The sequence below is a fragment of the Thermobia domestica genome, chromosome 2 (genome assembly GCF_964235325.1).
Source record: "Thermobia domestica chromosome 2, izTheDome1.hap1.1, whole genome shotgun sequence".
In the NCBI taxonomy this organism is placed as follows: Eukaryota; Metazoa; Arthropoda; class Insecta; order Zygentoma; family Lepismatidae; genus Thermobia; species Thermobia domestica.
In genome coordinates, this window is record NC_137455.1 from 333,822,585 (window position 1) to 333,847,055 (window position 24,471).

The 24,471-nt window shown below is 34.7% G+C and overlaps 1 protein-coding gene across 1 annotated transcript; it reads left to right on the forward strand.

Moving 5' to 3' along the window:
- Positions 1-1,358: 1,358 nt before the first annotated feature.
- On the forward strand, positions 1,359-22,500 carry Vha14-1 (V-type proton ATPase subunit Vha14-1). Its single transcript, XM_081749149.1, has 5 exons — positions 1,359-1,515; positions 5,930-6,011; positions 10,863-10,945; positions 17,030-17,152; positions 22,299-22,500. Exons 1-5 carry the CDS (start codon positions 1,462-1,464, stop codon positions 22,326-22,328), a joined length of 372 nt encoding a protein of 123 aa, XP_081605275.1. The 5' UTR covers positions 1,359-1,461; the 3' UTR covers positions 22,329-22,500.
- Positions 22,501-24,471: the final 1,971 nt, after the last annotated feature.

Sequence of the window (24,471 nt, forward strand, 5' to 3'; positions counted from 1 at the left end):
CGGAAAACTTGCCTTCCAAGAAAAAAATCACTTCAATTCACAACCTTTCTTCATATAATTATACAGCCAAATTTCTTCAATTCACGCAATTCACTTCAAATTCACTACCATTCTTCACACTATTAAGTTAGAAACATAAAAAGACAGCGTGTCTGCTGGCGCACTGTACCGATGCACATTCACCGAAGACTTCAGTTGATTTACATACTTTAATTATCGTACTTTTTAAATTTTTTACCCTTTTTACTTTCGAAAGCTGTAATCCAAAAAACAAACCTACTCGTATTCCACAATAAACCAGAAATATACTTATATTATTTTCACCAACACCTCATTTTCGTACTTCCACTTCCACTGCCGCTCTTACAGTGTAATATTTTGGATAGTACACTGCAACATGAATTTTTATTCAAAATATCACTAGATTGTTGAACAATTTGACCAGTAGAATGTGCCAAACGAATGGTTATATTTTCGTTTGCATAGGTTCACACAGTTATTTCGGTAGGATGTAAGGAATTTTTAACTGTTATTGGGGACCATTCCTTACCAGAGCTGCAATCACTAAAAGTATTATGTTGTCATCATAAAGGGTTGGATCCTGAGAAGATCAAGTCGTACTAGTCTTCACAATTTTTTTTTAAACTGAAACGCAACGCAAAGGCAGGATGAAGTAATTGTAAGCGATATACTAATTTTCACAAAGTGAAATGCATATTTAATTCTTACGTTGATACAATCTCGTAATAATAATAATAATAATACCCTGATTCGGTATAATTTTGCGTGAACTCAAAGCCATATATGTTTTAGTTTGGGGCCAGAGGCGCACGCAGGGGGTGGATCCTTGGGTCCGATCCCCTCCGACATCCCGACTTTTTTGTAAATGTAGATACTTTCAGGGGCAATTTTAGAAATTTTCATGTAATTTAGCCTCAAATTGTATTTAAACTCCCCCAAACACTTTAGACCCCTCACGAAATAAATTATTGCGTACGTGCCTGTTTCGGGTATTCCAGATCATAGATTTATTTTGAAATATGGCAACACTGACACAAACTTTACGTTATGGGAACAATTTTTCATAGAGTATTACCAAATATTTTGCGTTGCGTTCAGGTACTAATATTTTCCGATAGCTTATACGGTATAACATGACTATATCTTTGGTCTCAATCCGTAGTGGTTTACGTCAACAAAAGAAAAATTTTAGTTAGCATAATCAACATCCATTAAATTTCGAATCGCAAATTTACGTAGTGTGAAAGGAAGTCCGAGGCCCTGTGACAATTAAGGGAATTTTCAGTTGTTAACAATTGTTTATAAAGGGAATTTTACTTCTCATGTAGCAACATTGCAACTCGTAGGGAATTTGCGCATACCAACATTAGTATAATAAGTAAAATCATATGATCGGATATTTGTAAAGGAATAGGTTGAATACCAAGTTTTTGAGCAAAAATGGCATTGCATTCAGCTGTAAAAGGAAAGCTGGTAGCTGTTATTGGTGATGAAGTATGTTTTTGTGCAATGTATTTATTAATGTTAATTGTTTTTGCTTGAAGTTAGAACATATGTGATATGTGTCTTCCTTGCACTGCACTCATTGAATAAGGTTTTTGTAACCAGATTTATTATATTCAGAGAACACATTTTCAGAAGTGTACTTAACTGTTTTCTTCATGCTTAAGTTTTTTGTAGTTTTTAATAAAATATAACGCTAGTCAGCTTATAATGATAATGTGGGTGGGGTTATGCTGCTGGTAGTGCTAACACAGTAAAGCCTGTACCAGGTATAATTCAAAAACCTGAAGTAATTTTTTCGTACTGTCCCATTTTATGGGAGCATACTTAATTAGTGGAATATTGACTTCTTTTAGCAGGAAATATACTTTTAGTGCCTTAAAAGGTATTTCTAAAAAGAGGTGTTGTATTAATGGATACTGATTAACTTAAAGAGGAAGTATAGCGTGTGAACATATTTCATAAAAATACTTAGTGCATAGGAATCAACTTGTGCTAGGTGACCAGTAAATTTAATATATATCCTAATTTAATTTAAATTGAGCATTCATTTTGTTGGGTTAACTGCTGTATCGCCGGACCAGTTTTAGGAAAGTTACCGGGTCAATTGGAGAATTTATTTAAGTTTGTAAGGAAGAATGAGTTAAAGTCAGGTAAGGGGAATAGTAAAAGTTAAGAAAGTAGTTGTATTTGCTGATTGTTTTTGATCTTGTATGCGGCACTGTATGTGGAGGCGGATGGACTATTTCGCGGAGAGATACACTTGTTTGATTATACGAATCCATAGACGGTAAAATGCACAGAAAAATTTGGACAAGTCTTTAATTTGCCCATTTCATGTCGAGAACAGAACCTAACGAACCCCTGCGGGGCTTATAACCCGTTCCTACTACTACTATTACTATTACTACTACTGTACTCCTACTACTTGTAATACTACACGCCTAATAACGTAATGTAATCCAACCAAATATAACCAAATGCAGTACATTTTGGTACTTTTTTCGATTTTCAAATTGGTCTAGCGATACAGCAGTAATGCCTTCTTGTTTAATAGTTGAACCAAATTTAGGAGCTCCTGGTGTGTAAAACTGTGGAACACAATCTTTCTTGCCGAGCAAAACTTATTCCTGGCCGAACTCTGTCATCAAATAGTGATTTGTATTGATTAGACGATGTGCTACTTGCCCACCAAATTTCCTTCAGGTCTGGGCAATGATTACCAAGAAATAAGGTACAACTTCTAAGGCGAGACGAGCCGGGCCTGTCCCTGGCTGAATTCAGCCATCAAATATAGCGATTTTTATTCCTTTAATGATGGACTACTTGCCCACCAAATGTAATTTAGTTGTGACCAGTAGGTGCCGAGAAATAAAATAATCCGCACACCCACCCTCAGAGATCGGAACCTGTACCAGTCGATATATCGCATCAAATTTGTATTAATATTTGAAAAAATTTCAAGATATACCCGAGTGAGTGAAGTTTAACCGTATATGTTATATGCAAGTTTTTGTGCACGAATTGAAGGTGTGGATTAAATTTACTGATTGCAGGTGTTAAGTACATATTATATAAACACAGAACACCTATCTTTCTATCCGAAGCTATGTTTTATTTAATGATTGATTACAATCAACACTGTGACCTTTCTCAACATAACCTGACAGTTATGGAACCTATTTATTTCTAGTTCATTTTATGTATTTAATGTACTGTTCTGTAAAATAAGAGTGATACCTAAGAGTATTTAGAGAATACTTAATAGTATTAGTGATGTAATATATTATTTTCAAAATATTAGGTAACCTTACTTCTATTTTATTTTTTAAAAAAACGCAAAAGGATGGAAAATTGGATATCCGTCCCCTATATCTAAGATTAGTATATAGGTTTAAGATAATAGCAAAAAACTATATCTTAAAACTTTAAGAAAAAAAAATACATTCTACTAATATTGAGAAGGCTTTTACTAATTTTAACAGTACATCGTAGACCAATATTCGCGTCCTCCTGTATGAAATGAAATCGGAATGTGATGTATATTAGCAGAACGTAGTATAAAAGCCAGAATCTAGGGTATATTAGAGATTCACGAGGAAAAGAAATTCTACCATGTCAGGTTATTTCAAGCATTTATCGAGTGCATAGTGATTCAGTGTTAAAACGTTCAACTTTAGTGCGAGGGATTCGTGAGTTTGTGGTGCACAAACATAGTTTTCTCGAGTTCTCCCATTTCGTCTCTCTATTCCCATCAATGAATTCCTTTCATTATCCATCGTGTCCTTTTCCCTGTAGTGCATAATCACGAAACGTAAAACGTAACGATTTAATTTTTTTCAAGCATTTGTTTTCGTATAATTACGGTATTTGTACTACATACAGAGAGTCCATAAAGTCCTGCAGGAAAGTAAAACTCTATAACTTGGAAACTACGTAATGTATTGACAAATACTTTTTGGTGTACTTACAGAAAGGTTCATAGTTTTGTTTCAGCTAGTTAAGGTTCATCGCCAAACCTCCAATTGTGCGCCAAACACTCTTGCAGTCTTTTTGGGAAACCAAGAATTGCGTGTTGGCGGTGCTTGTCTGGAATGTTCAAAATCACATAAGTTATTTTGTTCTTGAGATCGTGCAGATTAGCAGGCTTCTGCGAAAACACCTGGGTCTTCCCGTGTCCCCACAGCCAGTAATCATAAGGCGACAAATCTGATGATCTTGCAGGCCAAGATGTGGGTCCTCTTCGGCCAATCCATCTCTCTTTAAATTCTTCGTTAAGAAACTGTCGAACTTGAAGGGCATAGTGCCCCATCCTGTTGCATGTGCACCTCATTAAGGATGCCTAATCTAGTGAGTTCTGGCAAAAGGAATGTCTGTAGCATGTTCAGATAATTGTTACCATTTACCGTCTCTTCCTCGAAGAAAAAAGGGCCGATAATGTGGTCCATTGAAACAGCACACCACACATTGACTTTGGGACTACCCCGCTTCTGCTCCTCAAATTCACGTGGATTTTCCACCCCCCAAATTCGGCTGTTGTGCCTTGTGTAACGTTGACTTCGGTATTCCCAGTTCCAATGACCTACGTTTAAGCGACTTCATTGGACTGCCTACACTGTCCTGCAACATGTGAATCACATCGTCACTCGTTCCTGGCCTTCCACTGCGTGGTAAATCTGACACACTTCCCGTTTTTTTGAACTTCTCGGTGCCACCTCTTGATACTTGTTTCTGCTGGGGGCGTTTTCCCATACGTTGTTTGGAACTTTCTCCGCACTGAAACGCAAGATTTTAATTCCGCAAACCACAAAACACATTGTGCCTTTTCTTTAATAGACGCTATCTTAAGTCACGTGATTACCAGCGGAAAGGTCATCGAGCATTGTGGCCAGAACAAAACTTTAAACTTCCCTTCTTCCAACCCCAAAAATTTATACACTTAAACGTAACGTTTTCCAAGTTTTACTTTCCTGCAGGACTTTATGAACTCCCTGTATTCTACGTGTAAAGCAGATTGGAAAAAAATGTAGTTGAATGTTTCTATAGCCTCCCCCCCTTCCCAAAGAAAACATAGTTAATGGATTGGGAAAGGATACGAACATTACTATAAATAGCTATAATAAAAATTCATTAAAAATTTCAAGTTTTCGGAACTGAATATAAACATTTGGAACTGTGTACAAATTCTTTAATTGTGGAAGATATTTTAGGTGTAATAATTACCAAGCCTGTAAAAAAAAAAAAAAAAAAAAAAAAGCATAACAGCAGCAACAACCTTCATTTTCTTTTTCAATGAGTTAAAAGTTTATAATCAACACTAATTGAGTGTAGTGCAAGTTACTTCGTAATAATTTCTTCAAATCGAGAATTTAATCGACTTAGTTTAGAAATAAATTATTCATTTTTATCCTTAGCATTGTTAATTGAGCATGTTCTCTTAACTCATACTCGCATCAACTTCCAACGAAGACTGCAGCGTCAACAGTTGAAATTATTCAGTATCGGAACAAAGGTAGAACGGGACATAAATAGTATCCTCTCGGCAAGATCTGACACTAGGACATGTCTTACCGACTACACCACTTCGGCTTATGAAGCCAGAACTGCACTAATTTAAAGGATTTCCATTAGTGCTCTTATTGAAAGAAAGCACATTATTACAGAACTCTTACTCTGCAGGAATCTTTGTACGTAGTGTAACCTTCCGCCACATAGATGATAATCTTCGAAATTATTGTTAATAACTCATTCAGTGAGCTGAAGTGTGTGTTTATAGTTATTTTTGCATGTAAACACGGTTGATGTTGTAGTTAAGTACTAAACGTATTTTTATAAATAGAAATATTGTTCATGTATTAGATGTAAATAAGAATTCCTAATTTCGTTATATTTTATTTTCTCACAGGATACGTGTGTTGGATTTCTGTTAGGTGGTGTTGGAGAAATTAATAAGAACCGACATCCCAATTTCATGGTTGTAGACAAAAGTAAGTTTATACACACATATATGATCAATACGATTAGATTTTGGTGCTCTCACATTTTATATGGGCTGGATCCTGTAAATGTAATAGTTCCCTTTTAATAATAATAATAATAAAACTTATATAAATTTTTCAGTGTTGCTGTAAAACTTGCGTTCTTGCTTTCAGATATAGAGAACGAGGGCAAGAAATTGGAATATGGTAAATATGGACGAGTTTAACATCAGAAATGCATAGTCGTGAAGTGTGATATTTTTAAATTATTTCATTGTAACTGTAGTAATTGAGTGTATAGAACAGTCTACTTGATTTAATATAATACATTTTCAATACTCATTAAAAAATACTTATTCCAGAAAAACTCAAGTGGACCTTTTGGCAAAAATTTATTGCCCTCTTCAGCACTTATCCTTTCAGAAAATTAACGTTGCCTTTTAAATTACATCTATTGATTGCTTTCTTCTTAATAGTATTGCTTTTTGTTACTTCCAGCAGGTCTCCACAAATTTCCCTTGTGCCCAAATATTCTTCTTTACTATCACTAACCAATATCTTAAGTCACTGATTAATAATAATTAAAGGAGAATTCTTAGTAGTCTCATTTGTTTCACCTGTTTTATTTCTCTCTACTAATAACAGAATTGGTCAAAGAAAAGTGTTGACACCAGTAATTTAAACTTCATCATTTCTCACAAGCTTCACCCATTTCATCTGTAGTCAGCGATGTGAAAGTTGTATAGGTGTCAACATCAGTACTGTACCCAGAAAGGAAAGGAGGGGAGGGGGAGTTCGGAGATAGAACAAAATAGTATTCAAAAATAAGCATTTACCATATCAAGATTTTTATATAAACACCTGGAATGATATGAACTTTGGAGCTTGAACACTTACTACCACCACCTTGAAATTCTGCGTACGCCACTGGTCAATATAATATCTAAAATTTTGAAGTAAAAAAAAAAAAATGAAGATGGGTGAAGTAAGAAATTTCAATCTAGAATTTACCTTTTCTTTAAGACTCATTACGTTCCTAATATAAAAGAATGTTGTGATTAAAAAGGGTATATATCTCAAATTTTGACTTCAGAAGAAGAATATTTAGGTAGACGGTATTTAGAAGAAGAGAAATTTGGGGAGAACTACGGAAAGCAAGAAAAGTAATACTAGTATTGAGAAGATATAATTCCAAAGACAAAAGCGTTAGTTTCCTGAAAAGATATGTACTGAAGAAGGCAGTAGCATTTTGCTGAAACGTTCACATTTAGATTTAGTTTAAGTGCTTTTGGGGTACTTTTTGTATTAAGAATGAATGAAACAGTCTGGAAATACAGAAAATAGATCATATTGTTAATTCTCTAAGCGGAAATACGCAGCTCGACGATGATACAAACATGTTATTTTGTTTGAACTTTACTATCAGGTTTCTTGAGAGTTGTGTAGTATTTGTATTGACTTGATCAATAAACTGCGCTGTTTTAGGTTAATGCCAATGTTTGTTTATCCTCTGTTTGATTTGAGTAATACGTTAGCTTCCATTCCTATCAATCTGATTCATAATCAGATTTTTGTTAGAGGCCATGTCTCTCAGGTATACGTACTTTGTATCTTGATTCAAGAGCTTATGTGAACTTGTGAATATTCTCAAAAAATCCAGGCCATCCACCATTCTTTAAAAAGCCCTTTATTTCATACATTTATATACTTGTAAATAGTGCTATCGTCTTCGACTGTTTAAAGTCTTTATTTTTTAGCACTAAATTGTCATATGTAGTGTTGTGAAAATATTGCCTTTTATAGGTGCCTTTTATGTTATGTTTTTCTCAACAAGACAAGTGATTTCCACCCTTCTTGTGTTTAGTTGTGAGCAGATAAAGTAATGGTGGCTTATATTTTACGAAATTTGTTTCACTGCGTGGCTAATTACTACGCCATAGAGATGTATTTGAATTATAACAAAAATAGGAATAAATTTTTGTCATCTAATGTGTTAAATCACTTTTTAGCGTCGAGGTTATGTCAGATTGGACATGTAATTTAATATATGCTCCATAGGGACCATGCGCTTAGAATGCAAATGTGTTACTTACCCGGAAACTTTATGTATCTTTTAGATGATTATAAATAGTGGTTATTTGTGTTTTGTCGGTAATTTTCTTGAAAATTATCAATACCAATGCACTAATGATCTAGTTTACAAATTTAAGAATGGAAAATAACTTTTTTTTAATAGTAATAGACAAAAACGGGTTAAAGCCTTCGCTTATGTGGGAAATACCTGTGTAATTAAATCGTCTGATTAACATACGTTTTGTAAACTAAGGAAGGTTGGTGCATGTAGATGGTTATACTAGTAAACAATCATTTTGTACCCGGGCAAAAAAAAAAAAAAAAATATCCTTGTCGTTTATATTTTCGCGCGCATAGTTTGAATCTGTAAGTAAAACTTCTCCATCGCTTACAGTTTGAAATCCAATATATTCTTCATCCTGTGTCTATTGGTGTCAAAAGTATTTAAAGAAAGAAAGAGGGTGAACTTCGTAAATGTTGCCAACATCCGTTGAATTCAATGGAGGGTGTTGTCAGTTAATCTCTTATGCAGAATATTGATCGGTTTATACCTGACGAAATTAGTAGCAGCACTGCCATCTGGAAACTACACTAGAACGACGTATCTGTTATCGTGGGCAGTAGTGAGTCTGAAGTTGTAGGTGGAAAGTGTCTCCAAATAGCACCTAAATTAACCCTTTTTCCCATGCATGTTTTTCCTATATACGCATAGTAAAACAATGTCGGCAGAACAAGTATATACTTAGGGGACTATTGCTAAAGCTATTGGTGCCCGTTACCAGGAGCCCGCAGTGAAAATGTTGCTCACGAAAAGTACCAGAAAGAGGGCTTCAAGGAAAGTAGCACTGCAAGTGTCACAGGGAGTCTGTAAGTCCTGCATACACTACATGCTGCTATGCGACATTGCAGAATGAAGAATAAATTCCAGGAAACTATATGAAAAGCACCTGGCAGGCTGCAAATAACAGAAAGTCTCACAATGGTCTAACCATAGATCCATTTTACTATTAGTGGCCATATTCGGGCGCTGACATACCATAACACCGATGCCAACGACCGCTACTGCTTGAGTTGCCACTGCCGGGAGTTTCCCGCGTGGGTTTGTGGTTGTTCAGTTGTACAGGGAAGTTGCTGATACGCAAGGTTGACAGAAAATTTGCAGTTGAATGTAACATACTTCCAAGAATCCTTTATGACGCTTATTTCTGATTGTACGATTCGGACGGTAACCAGGTAAAGATCCATATGGAGAAGGCGTCAGGTCATACCACCAGAACACCTTTACGTTTCTATCAGGAAATGGAATTAGAATTAAAAATTCGTGTCATTTCATTTTAAGACATGCGTGTGAAGAGCTCTTAAACCAATCCAATGAATTTCTGCGACTTTGAGCTGTTTAAAAGAATTTCCAACATCGGCATCCGTGCACCCTCCCTGGTCTCAAATGCTTACAGGAAGGAGTGGGACCAAATTCTCTTTCCCGTACTTCACGCGGGGGTTTCAGTAAAATACTATCGGTTTTGATAGTGGCAAGGTTTCTCATAAGGTAAGTACTCTTCAAAATTGGTCCAGTTTCGGTGTCCTAAATTAAACAACCTTCTGTAGATCCTGAGAAAATATTATGTGCATTTAAAACTTAGGCTTGTCAAGAATGTTGTAAAAATATGGACGAAATTTACCGAGAATTCGAGTATCTAAGAAAGAAAATTTCCAGAATTGGTTGTTAATGGCCTTGAAATCACGAAGTCTTTTCGTAATTAAAAGTTCTTTAAAAACAATCGTTGGAAGAAAAATGAAACGTTTTTGGTACTTAAGAAGAGCTGCAAAAATTTTGTTTTTAATCATAAGTAAGAAAATTGTTGCAGTTACTTCAAGCTTGTTGACGTCATATTATAGCGTAAAAACCCACTTCGCCTAATACTTACTTTTCCTCCTGAACCCGCGGACTATAAGCGATTACCCATCAGACAGTTCTCACTTATCAATGGATGTTTGCTGATTACATGTATGTCGGATGAGAGGATATTCTTGACACCAAATATAAGCGGAAATTGTACATCGAAGCATTTTAAAAATAAATTTCATAAACGTTTTCATTGAAGTAACACCTTTCTGCAGGTATAAGTAATATAAAGTTACCCATATTTTCATAGTTCTATCTCATCAAATCCGTGAGTGAAAGATCCAGACTTAGAATTGAAAGAACTATTAGGTTAAGCTATTGAAATTCTTGGGATAAAGAAAAAAAAATGTTTCGTAATATTATCAACTGGCGGGAAAAAGGCGGATTATTTGATTGGATGTAACGCAAATTAAATAATTAGATCTTGGATTGCATAAATTGAGAAAACAAGTGCAAATTAGGAGAAATCGGGTGTGATGAATTCAGATATATATATATAAACGACATTATTGAGCGAAAGGAATCGCCAAGAAATAGTTCAACTTATGAGCGAATAGGGATTCACTCTGGACAAATTTCTTCAAAGTGCCGTCATCGTACCTGGAAGATTAAATTATTTTTATTATGAACTGTTTGCTCATTTTCATATTTATGGTGAATATTTCACATATAAGTCCAAAAAATTAACTGCATTGTAAAGGAAGATTATAAAAACCTAAAATACGTATTTACGAGTAATAAGTAGTCGAATTAACTGTTAATAACGTCTGTGAAGATTGGGGAAAGTATTTGTTGAATAACAAAAATACATGATTAAGTTTGCGTATAAAGCAGTTTTTTTTTTTTTTTTTTCATATGAATACTTACTGCTATTTTCTTTTCAGATACTCCTGTAAGTGAAATTGAAGAATGTTTTAAGAGATTCATAAAACGAGATGACATCGATATTATTCTCATAAATCAAAATGTAAGTTATTATTTCAGTTTTGAATATAATTTACTTTTATAGTTATGTATTTAATGCATATATATATATATATATATTATAATTTCGATTTAATTGGTTAATTATTTCTGTTATTTGCATCAGAGTTGCATTTAGGGTAGGACATGTTATACACTACACACAGTACCTTAACAAGCTTAGGGAACATTAAAACAATTGAATATTCTATTTAATTATTTTCTTTCCAAATAAGTTTTAATAGAAAACGGAGAAATTTTCAGAATTTATCATATAAAAAGGGAGCAGTAATCGGCTCCAGTCAGTGTTATTTGTTGATTTCTTGATAGAAAAAATTGCCTGTTGATCAAGGTTCGTATATACCCTGTATTTTACAGGATTGTTCTTTATTCTGTGATTGTGTGTTGGTATTCCTCAGAATTCTTCGGAACGCAGAATTGTCCCGTAATTTGTTAATTTGTATTTTAACGTTCTCATTCTTAAATTTTAAAACCTATTGTCGCCAAGAAATCGATAGTTATAGTCAGGGTGGATTGATTTAAATCAGTCTGATTTAAATCACGATTTTAATCAAGATTTAAATCACTTGATTTTTTAAATAAAAATCATTGATTTAAATCAAATTCCGAAATAAATTAATTTAAAGAGAAAAGAAATAAAATCTCATTTCTGTTCTGTTATTTCGATTATGGAAAATAATAATCATAATGCAATGAGACTCAAATGTATGTAAGCACAGTATGAAAACGAGTATCATGCAGAGAATGATTAGGGAAAAACCCGTTTTGAACGGGTAACGAGTGAATCCTGCTTTCTTCTCTTAGTAACATAGGGTTTTTAAACCGTTAACTATTCCAACGGGGAAATCACCATGGACATTTAAGTCGAAAATTCTTTTTTGTGTCCACGTTTATTTGTTTCCAGATAATAGGGGCGTATTTAGAGGGGTCCGATCCCATCTCCGAAAAAAAATTAAAACTTTTAGGCGAAATTTATGTACTAAATGGGGGAGAATAGCCAAACTCGCACCACTTTTTACATAAATTGCTTTAATTCGAAAATTCTGAAGAAATTTAAAATGATTTTTTGATCGTATTGAACTTTATAGTTTACAATTCTTTTACAGTGATTTCATAACGATATCTTGATATGATAAAAATGATGAAGCCTGTGATTGGTGCGATTTACCCACAGGTTTCCCAAATCGCACCGCCATTTGAATACACGCAAATTTTACAGTAATGCATATGGGTAAAACAAATCATTATTTCCATGGAATATCGCTTTATTTTGTTTATGTTATATTAAGATGAAGTATAATACATCTTTAAAGAGAAAAATACTGCAATGTAAATAATCGAACACAGAAATAACACCTTAGAAATAAGCTAAGTAGAAATGCAACCTAGAAGTAAAACAAATTAATATATCTATGATATATCACATTCTTTTATCTCAGTGTTCTTAATACGAGGAAGAAAAAAATATCCATATTGTTGATCCAATGAGCAATATTGTTCATAATCCTATGGAACGTAAAGTATGTATATTTATGGAAAACAGACAGCTACACCTTATGTGCACAAAAATCACATTGGAATGCACGTTCATCTCCTGAAACACCCGCACAAGGCTCATGTATCCAGACTTTACACAAAACACTCTGTACCATGTCTTCGACTAAATTTTGTTGACAAATGACGCAAAACCAATCTCGTTCATTGATTTCAAAAGCCACATTTGAAACACTGCGAATATGTAGCTCGGAGCATCGTGATTTGGATGTATCTACTTTTCGAATACACTTTTTGGTGTTAAGGTTTCCTGAAGCACATACAGACCTAGCTGATGGTTCAGAAGGATTAGATCTCTCCACATGTTTGGGGACTCTTGATTGCCTTTGCCGTTTTTTGTAAGGACTTAATGAGAGTATTTCTGTTTTTTGTGGTTGCATGTTGGTAGTTCTATTTCCTCCTATTATTGGGCTGGGCAGCGTCACTTTATTTTCTATATATTTTTTTCAAAGCACGATTCATAGATTCCGGAGACCATTTTCCATATTGCCATGTGCCCACCTTGTGTGAATTGTAACCGAAAAACAATTCATCATGAGATCCAAAATCGCACTGATGCGATTTCGACACACGGTAGTAGTGCGATTTGGGAAACTACATCATTTTTAAAAAAAAAAAATATTCTTTACATACTTCACAAATTAAAAAATAATAACTTGAGTTTGTCACTATAATATTAGTTTTTTTTTTATTACTTATTGAAACATAAGCTAATTCTCTTACCTTAATCTGTATTCTACTGTGAAATATCCCGAAAATTAGTAAGGAATACTCCAATTATATTATACTGCAACTGCACACACACATAACTTACTGAACGTCTTCACTTTACTCTGTAATTATGGAAATATGCTTAAGTACTTTATTTAACTATTAGATGGCTTGTTAGTACTACGGTTCTTTCTAAACTAGGGGTGGTGCGATTTAGAACCAGGTGCGATATCGGGAACTCTCCCCTACATAGAAGTTCCTCGGAATTGTAATACAGGAAATTTTGGATGCGTTAAAATGTCGAATAATACTTTTGATAAAGTGGATACTTTCAAATATCTAGGATCAATATTAACAGACGAAGACGATATTCACGAAGAAATTAAATGTCCACTAAAAGCAGGGAATTCCTCTAATTATTCAGTTCAAAATCTCTTCTCGTCGTGAATTATGTCGAGGAATTTGAAGCTTAAAATATATAAAACGATAATCGTGCTGTTGTCCTGTATGGTTGCGAAACATGGTCGCTTACTCTGAGGGAAGAACATAGACTGAATGTATTTGAGAACAAGATCCTAAGGCGAATATTCGGACCCAAGAGGAACGAGAATGGGGAATGGCGGAAACTTCATAACGAGGAACTATATAATTTATAAGGTTTACCAAACATTGTTAGGGTCATCAAGTCTAGAAGACTCAGGTGGGCAGGTCATGTAGCCAGGATGGAAGAAATTAGGAACGCTTTCAAAGTCTTAACTGAAAGACCAATCGGAAAACGACCATTAGGAAAACCTAGGTGCAAATGGGAGAACAATATTAAAATGCATCTCGTAGAAATAGGAATACAGAATAGAAACTGGATCCAGTTAGCTAGGGATAGAAGTCAATGGAAAGCTTTTGTGAGCGCGGCATTGAACCTCCGGGTTCTATAGGCTATGGAGTTAGTTAGTTAATTTTAGTCGAAATTTATGTACTTTATATGTATTTCATGCCGCTAGCTAGTTCTGATCTATTATAAATATATGCCCCTGCCAAATATCAGTAACCTTTGTAAAAAGAAACAAAATTAATGTTGATAAACGTTGCTGTACTTCTCCATAATGCATAAGAAACATTGGGATTGAAATAGGTTAACAATTGGAGATAAATTCAAAAATAAACCCCAATACTTTCACTTAAATGGCATAATTAACATTTAATACTAAGTTTTAATGTTTTTCTTCAGTTCTTGAGTTGTATTATACGAGGAGAAATATTTGATTTAAATCAAAAAAATCGATTTAAATCAAAAAAATCAACAAAAATGATTTTTTTAAAAAAAATCATGATTTTTTTCCACCCTGGTTATAGTCCAGTTGGCAATAATTTTATATTGAGAGTATAGTGCCACTAGCGGTCACTGTTGCGATCTACTGTGAGTTGAAATTAATTTTCTTATTTCAGGTGCCTTGAAAATGCCGAAGAAAATGTGTTTTCACAGAAAATCTGAGGACTAATTGCTTCTCTATTGTGCCATCTAACTGTCATGGAAAAGTGTCGCGTATTTTGTTTTCGAAAATATATGAGCCCAACTGTTAACTCAAGTAGTTTTCCAACTGCCTATGGTCGTGGATCATCTTCGAAAATTCTGTTCTTTATCCAGAAAGGAAATCACTGCACATCTTTCAGTATCTTTCAAGGATTCCTTGCATCACGCCAAATCAACCGTAATCAGTGTTTTTTTGAAGATCAAAAATATAAGTATGATCATTCCTTTCTGGAATGTATTTATGAACAAAATTTCAGACTCGTTGATTTGAGTTCAGCGTCCCTTTCTGCAGCAAGACTATGAGACGTGAGCCAACAGCCTAACGTGGGATCCGAACCACATGAGCTCCCGCCGGAAACAGGACCAGTGTCTCCCACGCAGAAGCGCGTACGCTAAGCGCTTAGCCACGAGGGAGCTCTGATTCCATTGGTATAAAGGTCTAAAAAGAAGTGGTGGAAATTAATTTGTAAAAGTTTTCATCCTGGCATTAGCTTAATAGAGCTGAAAATATTTGGAATATGAACCAAGACCTCCCTGACAATCACCTACACTACAATGGCTCAGTAATAGAGCACTAGCCTCTAGTGCGTGGAACTGCTTCTTGTAATCAAACCAAAAATAACTAGGCGAACGCATTGCACTTATCAGTTTGACTTATAGTGGTTCAAAAAATGCTGACTCTTACAATACTGCCCCTGTAAGTAGCTAGCGTGTGTGGTCCCTAGATTCGATTCCTGACTGAATTTGCTAATCTCAGATTAAAACCCGAGTGGTGCAGTTGACATAACTTGTATCAAAATTAGTTGAATGTTTGCAGTAAGAGTTTAAAAGTGAAAAACATAAAGTAAAGAGCAGCAGATAAAAATTAAAATTTTATTTTTCTCAAAATTACTTATTTGTTGCTTCATTTATTAAACTGAAATCAAAAGATTACTAGCATTTAAAATGAACACGTTCGACAAATAAATTCCAGAAGTGAAAGGGAAAGTATGTGAAGGAATTTACAAGTGTCGTAGATTACGCTACATAGAAAGTGTGTCTAGCTTTATGTTGTCATGCAACTATGTTACGACATATATATATATATCCAGATAATTGTCTTCCAATCAACCCTTCTGCGTTCAGGTCCAGGGAAGGATAAGGATGAAAAATTAATTGTACATTAAATAATAAAATGATGAAAATATGAGATTCACAATCTTGAAGAGCATTTAACCCTTTTAAAATCAATGCATCAATTGGGATTATGAATGACAATTAATGAGGTATACATTGGGACAGAAAGAGAGGCTCTTTTTCCAGGAATTCTGAAAACCCTGTCCACCCCTCTAAACCTTCCGCTAACTAGTCTCCGCGACACGTGGTAGAGATTTATGATCCCTTCTGGCTAAAAACCAATGTTGCCTCAATTCCTTTTTCGTAGTTGATTTTTAATTTTTGTTGTTAACAGAATAGGAAGGAAAGCTTTCTCGTTATTTTGCCGGACTTTTAACTACACAAGTTGATCGGAGGTACGGTAACACTGAGAGCAGTGACAGCTTAAACGCTCGCGAGGACTAACCGAGGGTTGTGGGGGTGAATAGAAGCAGTGGTTGGGGAAAGAGCCCTTTAAAGTTGTCCCGATGTATACTTAATTACATTGCTGAGTACTGTTTCTGCGAACTATTTTAAACTTCTGTATCTTCGTACACCTAATCATATTTCGATTGAATGTGGCAAATATTATATTCTAGGACGTAGTATTTTTGGGGATGCCTGACCGTTGGAACGAATTAAAAAGGGAAAATTCTCGAATTTATGGGCCTTAGTTGTATCATTCGTAATCCTTCTTCATTCTCAATACATACAAATCCCATGAATCTAAATGATCAGAGTACGAATAATTTGAACAGCGGAACAACGTTACTACATAATGATATGTGTTACTTTTTCACATACCAGAACTCTGGGCCCTACTAGTTGCGGCCAGAAGGTTTTAAATTCTTTTCGTAAAAATTTCGAGAAAATTCTGATTTAAGCTTGTAAATTATGTAGCTCATAACATACGAACTATGAATAAAATATAATGAAGATACAGAGAGAAGCTTCCAAAGAAGTTAGTTTACAATATTTTTTTTAAGGGGGGGGGGGGTTAAACTTAACCCCATTACAGCAGATGAAATGTTTGTTATTGAATACAGTGAAATTTACTAATTAAAACAGGCATTGTAGTTCCTTAACAGTCACACACGTATACTATAAATATCGTTAAATAAAATATCTTATGTGTTTTAGATTTGTGAGATGATTCGACATGTAGTGGACAGTCACGCTCAACCCATTCCTGCAGTTTTGGAGATTCCATCAAAAGATCATCCTTACGATGCATCCAAAGATTCCATTTTAAGAAGGGCCAAGGTATTATTCTGTTTTGTTAGGAAATATTCAAAATTAAAATATCATATTGTTGTTACTATTTTAAAGCTTATTCTGTATTTTAACAATATTTTGTTATTTTTGTATAAAATTTTAATTAATGGGTCGAAAAGCTCAGTTACTATATATTGTTATTATTATTTAGTATCATTATTATTATTTTCTGCAATTAGGGATGCCATATATTTCACTATTGAGTCTTTGCATTGGAATTTGCGGAATTTATCTAATTACTTAACTAAGCTTAGGTTGGAAGGGCAATTCAGCTGCTCTGTTGTTGCCCTCTCAATGTCGGGAATGGTGTTAAAACGTTTTCCTTTAAGCACGGTTTTAATTTTTGGGAAGAACCAGAAGTTGCATGGTGCTATATCTGGAGAGCACAGCAAATGTGGACAGACAGGAGTATTTTTTTTTTTTTACCAAAAACTCGCGGACCAAAAGCAAGGTGTGGCACGGCGCGTTTTCATAGTGAAGAAGGAAGCCGTTTGCCCATTTAATCTGCAATTAAAATATTTTTCACGGACCCATACGAGATGTTTAGTTTTTCGGAAAGCTCTCGAATAGTCATTCGCTTGTTTGAACAAATCGTTTGTGCCACTTTCTGCACATTTTCATCTGTTGTTAACGTCGAAGGACGTCTCGATTATTGCTGGTTTTCAACCGACTCCCTGTCGCTTTTGTATCACTACTTGTAAACAGTCTTCAGTGCCACTACTTCATCAGCATACACTGATTTTGACATGTCGTGATCTTTGGCACTTTTTTGCAGCTTAGGACAAAACTTAATGTTGGAGCGCAACAGACACTCTTAATATGTCCTCACTCTTCTGCCTCTGGAAGCCAACTAACATGTCACAACTTGTTCAAACTCGACAGTGGCTGTATCTAATGTTTAGGCTACCGGGCTTACTAGTTGAAATGGATACAACATTGATAAATGGCATTCACCGTGCGTTTTGATCACACTTTGTATGTCACAGATAGTAATTCACAATAAATCTGTCAAGAGGGAGCATATGAGGGAGTAGTGAAAATATAAAAATATATCCCTTACGTTCTATGAGTTTGGAATAAAGGAATCCCAAAGCGGGAAAAGCAAGTGAATTAGCTTACCAATAGTGATATTCATTTAAAAAAAAGTACATAATTAACGTCTAAAGGAAGAAAAAAATGTCTGAAGATGAGAAATATCAATCCATAAACCTTGTTGAGCTAAAAATTTCATGCGTACTTAACCGAGAAAATAGAGAGAGAAACAAATAATTTCTGCATCAATCTAAAAGTTGGTGCTGTACGAGAGCCATACCACTTTTCTTATTAAGTATTCTCGGGCTATCAGGAAGGTGAACATCCGACGTTTCAAATGCAAATAGTACATTTATCTTCAGGAATTGTGATGAAGATACCAGATGTATAATATGTGTGTTTGTGTGTGTGTGTGAGAGAGAGAGAGAGAGAGAGAGAGTTGCTTTTGTTTGTTTTGTTTTGACTATTTAAGGAGGGAGCTATGATTGACTAAGGGAAATATTGGCTCCTGATTGGCTATGAGAAATGAATTTAATGCTGGTATTTGTAAAATCGATTCTGTGTCCCAACTCTAAGCTATGCTTTGCTAGTCCTGTCCCGAAAAGCCACATATCTTCGGTCTCCTCATCACAACTCTTGAAGATAAATGCAATGTCTACATTCAAAACATCGGATGTTAATATCTTCTTCTGGCTAAAAGCCCGAGAACACTTACTAAAATCACGTCACAAGGAAAAATTCAATCATACTAATTATTGAGGTGAAAATGATACTGCACTCCCAGTTTTGTAGAAACTACTCGTGAGGGATGATATTCGCTGTAGACGCAAGCGTAAAAAGAGTTGATTTCGGCATTTTGAAATATTTGGATGCTTCCATTAATTCCTTTTTTAACTCTTTGAGGCACGGTCGGAAGTTCTGCTTATCACCTTTGATATTCATTTTTTTCGTCCAACTTTTAACTGAAAAATAAAATTAAATTTATTTGGTGTGTTTTGAGATTGTCTATATGTATAATTTTCATGAAAATTTTAAAAAAGTCAAAAGAAAATTTTTTCGTGCAGCAAGGGGTACAAAATAACGTTGGCTCCCGTGCCGCAAAGAGTTAATCGCAGTTACTGCCTCTTTCATACCATTCTCATTCCATGATTTTTTTCTTCCTTGAGGAGTCGGTTCTAGCTTCTTCCTGGCCATCTTTCAGGTAACGACGACCTGTAAAGGAAAAAGGCTTAATACGGAAATCATAATTTCGCTTATTCCCATATTACTACCCGCGCCATGTTTTTGACCAACCTTCCTAAATTGTCCCTCGAAATGTTATTGTGTATTAATGCTATTGATATTTTTACACCAATCTGTAATTTATAACATGCAGCATTATGATCTATCTTATCTGCTTCACAATATAAAGAAAAATGAAGCAGTCTCTCTCCTTGCAAAAGTTTTGATGACACCGGAAACAATATATACTCACTCACGTCCACGTTTTTATAACAAGTTATAGCAGCGCCTTTAGCGTTAAATACAGAATCATACGTTGTTGTTTTACACAATAACAATGCTTCACCAGGGCTTATCGGCGTTAAGTAGTAGAGATTCCTGTATTAGAATCCTCTCCTGTATTACCACCTTGTCCTCTACATAGACATCTTTCGGAAATTTCCGAACCTGAAAAGATGCCAGTTAATTGTATATAGGCTTTCAGCGCCTGTAGGCCATTACAAAGGAAAAGCAGTCTGAAGAAGATACCTTTTAGGTAAATAACCGTCAGAAATTACGTGCCGAGGGTTCTTGCTCCTAAATAATCTTTAAGTTGTTTATGTACTATAATCTTATTTGATGTAGTTCTAGTTAGCTCAACACTCATTGGTAGTAACATTCTAACATCATATTACTGGATTGAATAAAAGAAAGACAGATCACACTCCGCGTTATGTTCCTTTCCTTTAAACCCTTGCGGGTATTTTAATAGATATAAGGTCGCTGCTATATGAGCCAAGTCGCTGATATTGTTTTAGTATAAAGTTGATTTAAATATTTCTAAAATGACCCGTCCATGAGAACGATTGGCCGGTTATAAGTAAACTTGTGATCACTAATAAATGTAAAATTAAGGGGGATAAGTGGCGCCGTACATAGTTATATTATGCTAAATATCTTAATAAATGTATTAAACAGTAAATTTATCTACAATAGAAATTGATTGAGATTAAAATTGAGAAAAAATGAAAGCATGATACTCACATACTTATCTGTCCGTCAGCCATCTTGATCCTCATGTTCAATATGATAAATAAAAAACTGAACTCTTAGCAACTGTGTGATTGTTGATATCGTTAAGATATACTTAGCAGCTAGTTTATTGTTGCTGGCAAATATTAACAATAGTATTCTTATAATTAAATATGTGAGTTGCAAAATTTGCAAAATTTCCTATTGCAGGTCAAGTTAGATTGAATCTTCAAATTCCTTATTCATTAGTATGCGATACAGAGAAAAGCGGACATACACTTATTTCCATAAAATTTTATGTTTTGAGTAGTTTTATGGTTATAAATAAGGTTATCATGTACAAACTACAGGACACCTTGCTGGGAAGTTTGCTTTCATTCCTCCTATCAGTAGAAAATACGTAACCAGCAAAAGAGATATTTTAATATAATTCCTGTGGGAATATCAGTTATGATGATTAGGGAAGTAACAACTACCTTAGTACCAAAGATAATAAATGAACAGTATGTCATGACGTGCTGCACTCAACAAATATTCAAACATACTATACATTAGGATTACATATAAAGCTGTTAATGTATGTAATACAAAGTATAGTATATTAGAAAGTGCAATGAGAATACGGCACATGAAAAGGGATGAAAGTACACAGCGCAGCAATTCGGTAACGAGACTTTTTTTTTTCTTCTTCCTGTGAAGTTAGTTTTCGTACGGAAGATTTTTATAGTGGTGAATCTTGGGTGTGACTTTGAAAAGACATTTAGAAATTTTCAACTCAGGCGGTCAACCTTGTGGTATATGACGCGACTAAGTATAGACTTAATGTTGTGATGCTTTATCAGTATTTCTAAAATACAACAAAGAGTGAATATCAAGTCCGCTGCGCGCTTATGGAAGACTCCGGAAACATTTGAAACGTTGAGGAAGGTTTGTGGGGACAGTTGCCATATTTTCGAATGACATAAGTTAAGTGTTGGAAGAGAATCAGTGGAAAATGATGAGCGCCGAGATCCAAACAGATCTGTCAGAACAAATTAAATGATTAATAAAAGTTCAGGATATTTTGAATGACCAAAATACAAGTCTGAAGGTAATACCAAACCTCTTGGAAGTGAAAAAGGAAACTGTTTGCCAAATAATAACAAAGGACCTAAAGAAACGGACACTTGTCATCTTCGTATTAAGGAAACGAAAGAACATGGACAGAGTTCTGACTTATTAGAAATACTACATTAAGTGTGACTGATTTAGGACTTCAAACTATTTCTTTTCAACAACCCAACACGAAATATTGCTTAGAGCATGCTTATGTATTTAAATAGCATATTTTCAATATTTTCTCGTCACAGTTCTGAATATGAAAGTTAGGTTGGATAATGTTTGTACTTTGTTGTTCATTTGCGAATGGTTACACTACGATAATATTTTGCTTCATGTGTTTCCTGAGTTTTCGCAAGAAACATATGACCATAAAATGCAACTCTTTCAAAAGGGTTTTTTGTTACCTTTGGGTTAATTTCTCGTTTACTGCTACATTCGTTAAAACACAATATTGCATGTATTACGTGTCGTGATATGACACAAACATTTGTACTTATTCAGTAATAAGACAATTGGAACTAGTTAAGTATAATTACAGTACTCTCATTTCAGTCCAATTCTTGGCTTAAATGTTAGCTTATGTGTTCAAAACAGTTCAGTCGATTTGTAAATGTTTATATATGGACCACAACTTACCGTTACCTTTAGTATTTATGTAATACTATATAATGTATTTTACACTTTTGTTCTTGTTTGTTTTGTGAGTGAAACTTTGGTCCTTTATCTTCTCTTTTTCAATAAATTAATCTCTGTATTCTTTACTTTACAGGGTATGTTCAATCCAGAGGATCTCCGTTAGTGTGGGAGAGATATGTATTATATTCCATTCCACTTGTGAATAAATGTAAAGAAAATTGTGTTCAAACAGTATTGTGAGATAATTTGTTGTAATGTAGGTTAAATGCACATGATTTGTATATATATTGAAACAACATTGCATGGATATAATATAAATTTACTTATTGCAGTTCGTTCACGTATTTTAATCCATCTATCCGGACACTTTTCGTATATTGTGTGATTCATTCTGTTCGGCTAAGTAAGTTCAACTCAAAAAAAGCAACGTGTTTTCGTTCAAATTGGAAGCAAATAAATCGACGCTGCAGAGGTTTGAAGTTGGGACTCTTAGGCCCATTTAACCTTAAGTAACCCCAAATTCGACACTTAACCTACTTTGAGCCACTCAAATAATTTTCAATTCTGCATCTCTTCTGTAATTTAGTAGAAGTACAATTTTCACCCTTTTTGGCCCTCATGTACGAAACATGTTTGCCCCTCTCCAGGACTGCCTATAAAATTTACGGACCCCAAGTCAAACTTTGTGAAGGTCCCCTAGAAATGTAGATTATACGGCATATACCTACCTAATAGTTTTCTAGTTCAGCGTACTTATCTTAAATTTGCGAAAGAAAATAGGTATAGGCGAGTGCATGCTTCAAGTTCTGTGTGTATATACTTTCTTGTTTCCTCTGTGGTTATTTCTTCAACTCTTCGAAATAGAGGGGTAATCTTGTATTTGTGTGTGTGAATGATAATTTCTTCTGGGAGAGGTAAACAATTAAATATTTCTTTTGAAGAGTTTATTTATGTCTACTAATCTTGTCTTACCCCTTGCAGTGGTAGTCAAATGTTTCCAGTAGAGTACAACAGATAGCAAATTCTTTTGTTATCTCGACAGAATTGTTTTTAGAGTTCGGTCACTGAAATTTGAGAGAGGAAAGAGGAGAGAAAAACAAATTAGTTTGTTTGCAAAAACTCGAAGCCATCATCATCATCTTATCGGGTTTGCGTGGCAACAAAATCTGGAACTTTTATGACTGTACTATAGACAGTTGTCCTTTGCTTTAATTTGATAGTAATATATTTTACTATATATACTTTTCTCAATAAGTTTAATAACTGTGTTAACTGTTAGAAAGAAGTGAATACAACACTGAACTCAGCGCTGTACGTTTGGAACTTCCTTATGTAACGAGTCGCCACCCAACCATTATCAACCGAGTCACCACTCGACCATTACGGATGAAATCGCCTCTGGATCATCGCTTATACCCCGTTGGAACAATGGACTCGTTCCAGAATGTCTTAATTGAATACAATAAACTGTATAAATTAATTTTCATGAGGGAATAGATATATGATATATTTATGTCTTAATTTAACATTAGAGTCTGTAAAAAAAAAAGGAAGTGTAATTTAATGTTAAAATGTTTAACAAAAATTTGTTATATTAAAAAAAAGAAAAAAATGAGAGGAAAATATGAATAGCGCCTTTACTAGAGAGAATACGGAAATCATTCGAATTAAAGGGGACGTGGCTTAGAGCGCGAGGCTTCGTGTCAGGAAGACTTGTTCTGGTCCCTGACTCTTTCTTCGATGTTAGTGAGGCACGGATCTCATGTTTCGCTGCTGTCTATTGTGTTCCTTGGTTGTACAGTTGCGTCGCTGTTAAAGTGGTCTGCGTCGAACAGACTGGAAGTGTGTGCCAAGAAGAAAAAAGTAACTACTATCACGTGTTGTGTTTCGATAATTATATTAGCTTCGAACTTATAAGTGTCTTTAGTGAATTTAACCCATTTTGGAGTGCTTTCTTAAAGTCGTGGAAAAAGAGCCGGAGCCGGAGCCAAGGGGACAAAGTGGGACTTGCTTTTTAAGCCCGCTTATAATTGGAGTATTTTAATCTCCTATGTATTCAATTATTGAATACTGCCCTTTCCTTGAGGTTCTGTTAGTTCTTGGAGTTGGCTCAGTGGTTAAATTCAGTGTAATTGTGAGAATTAAGAAATTGTTCGAAGCAAACAAATCGAAGTGCTTTGTTAACCGTGTTCCAGTTCGCTATCTTTCTGAATGGTATTTAATGTTAATCAGCCTGAATGGGTTTTGTTATTTAAAAGCCTAGTCCTTTCCTATAGAAAGATCTGCTCTTTACGCAGAAAATCAGG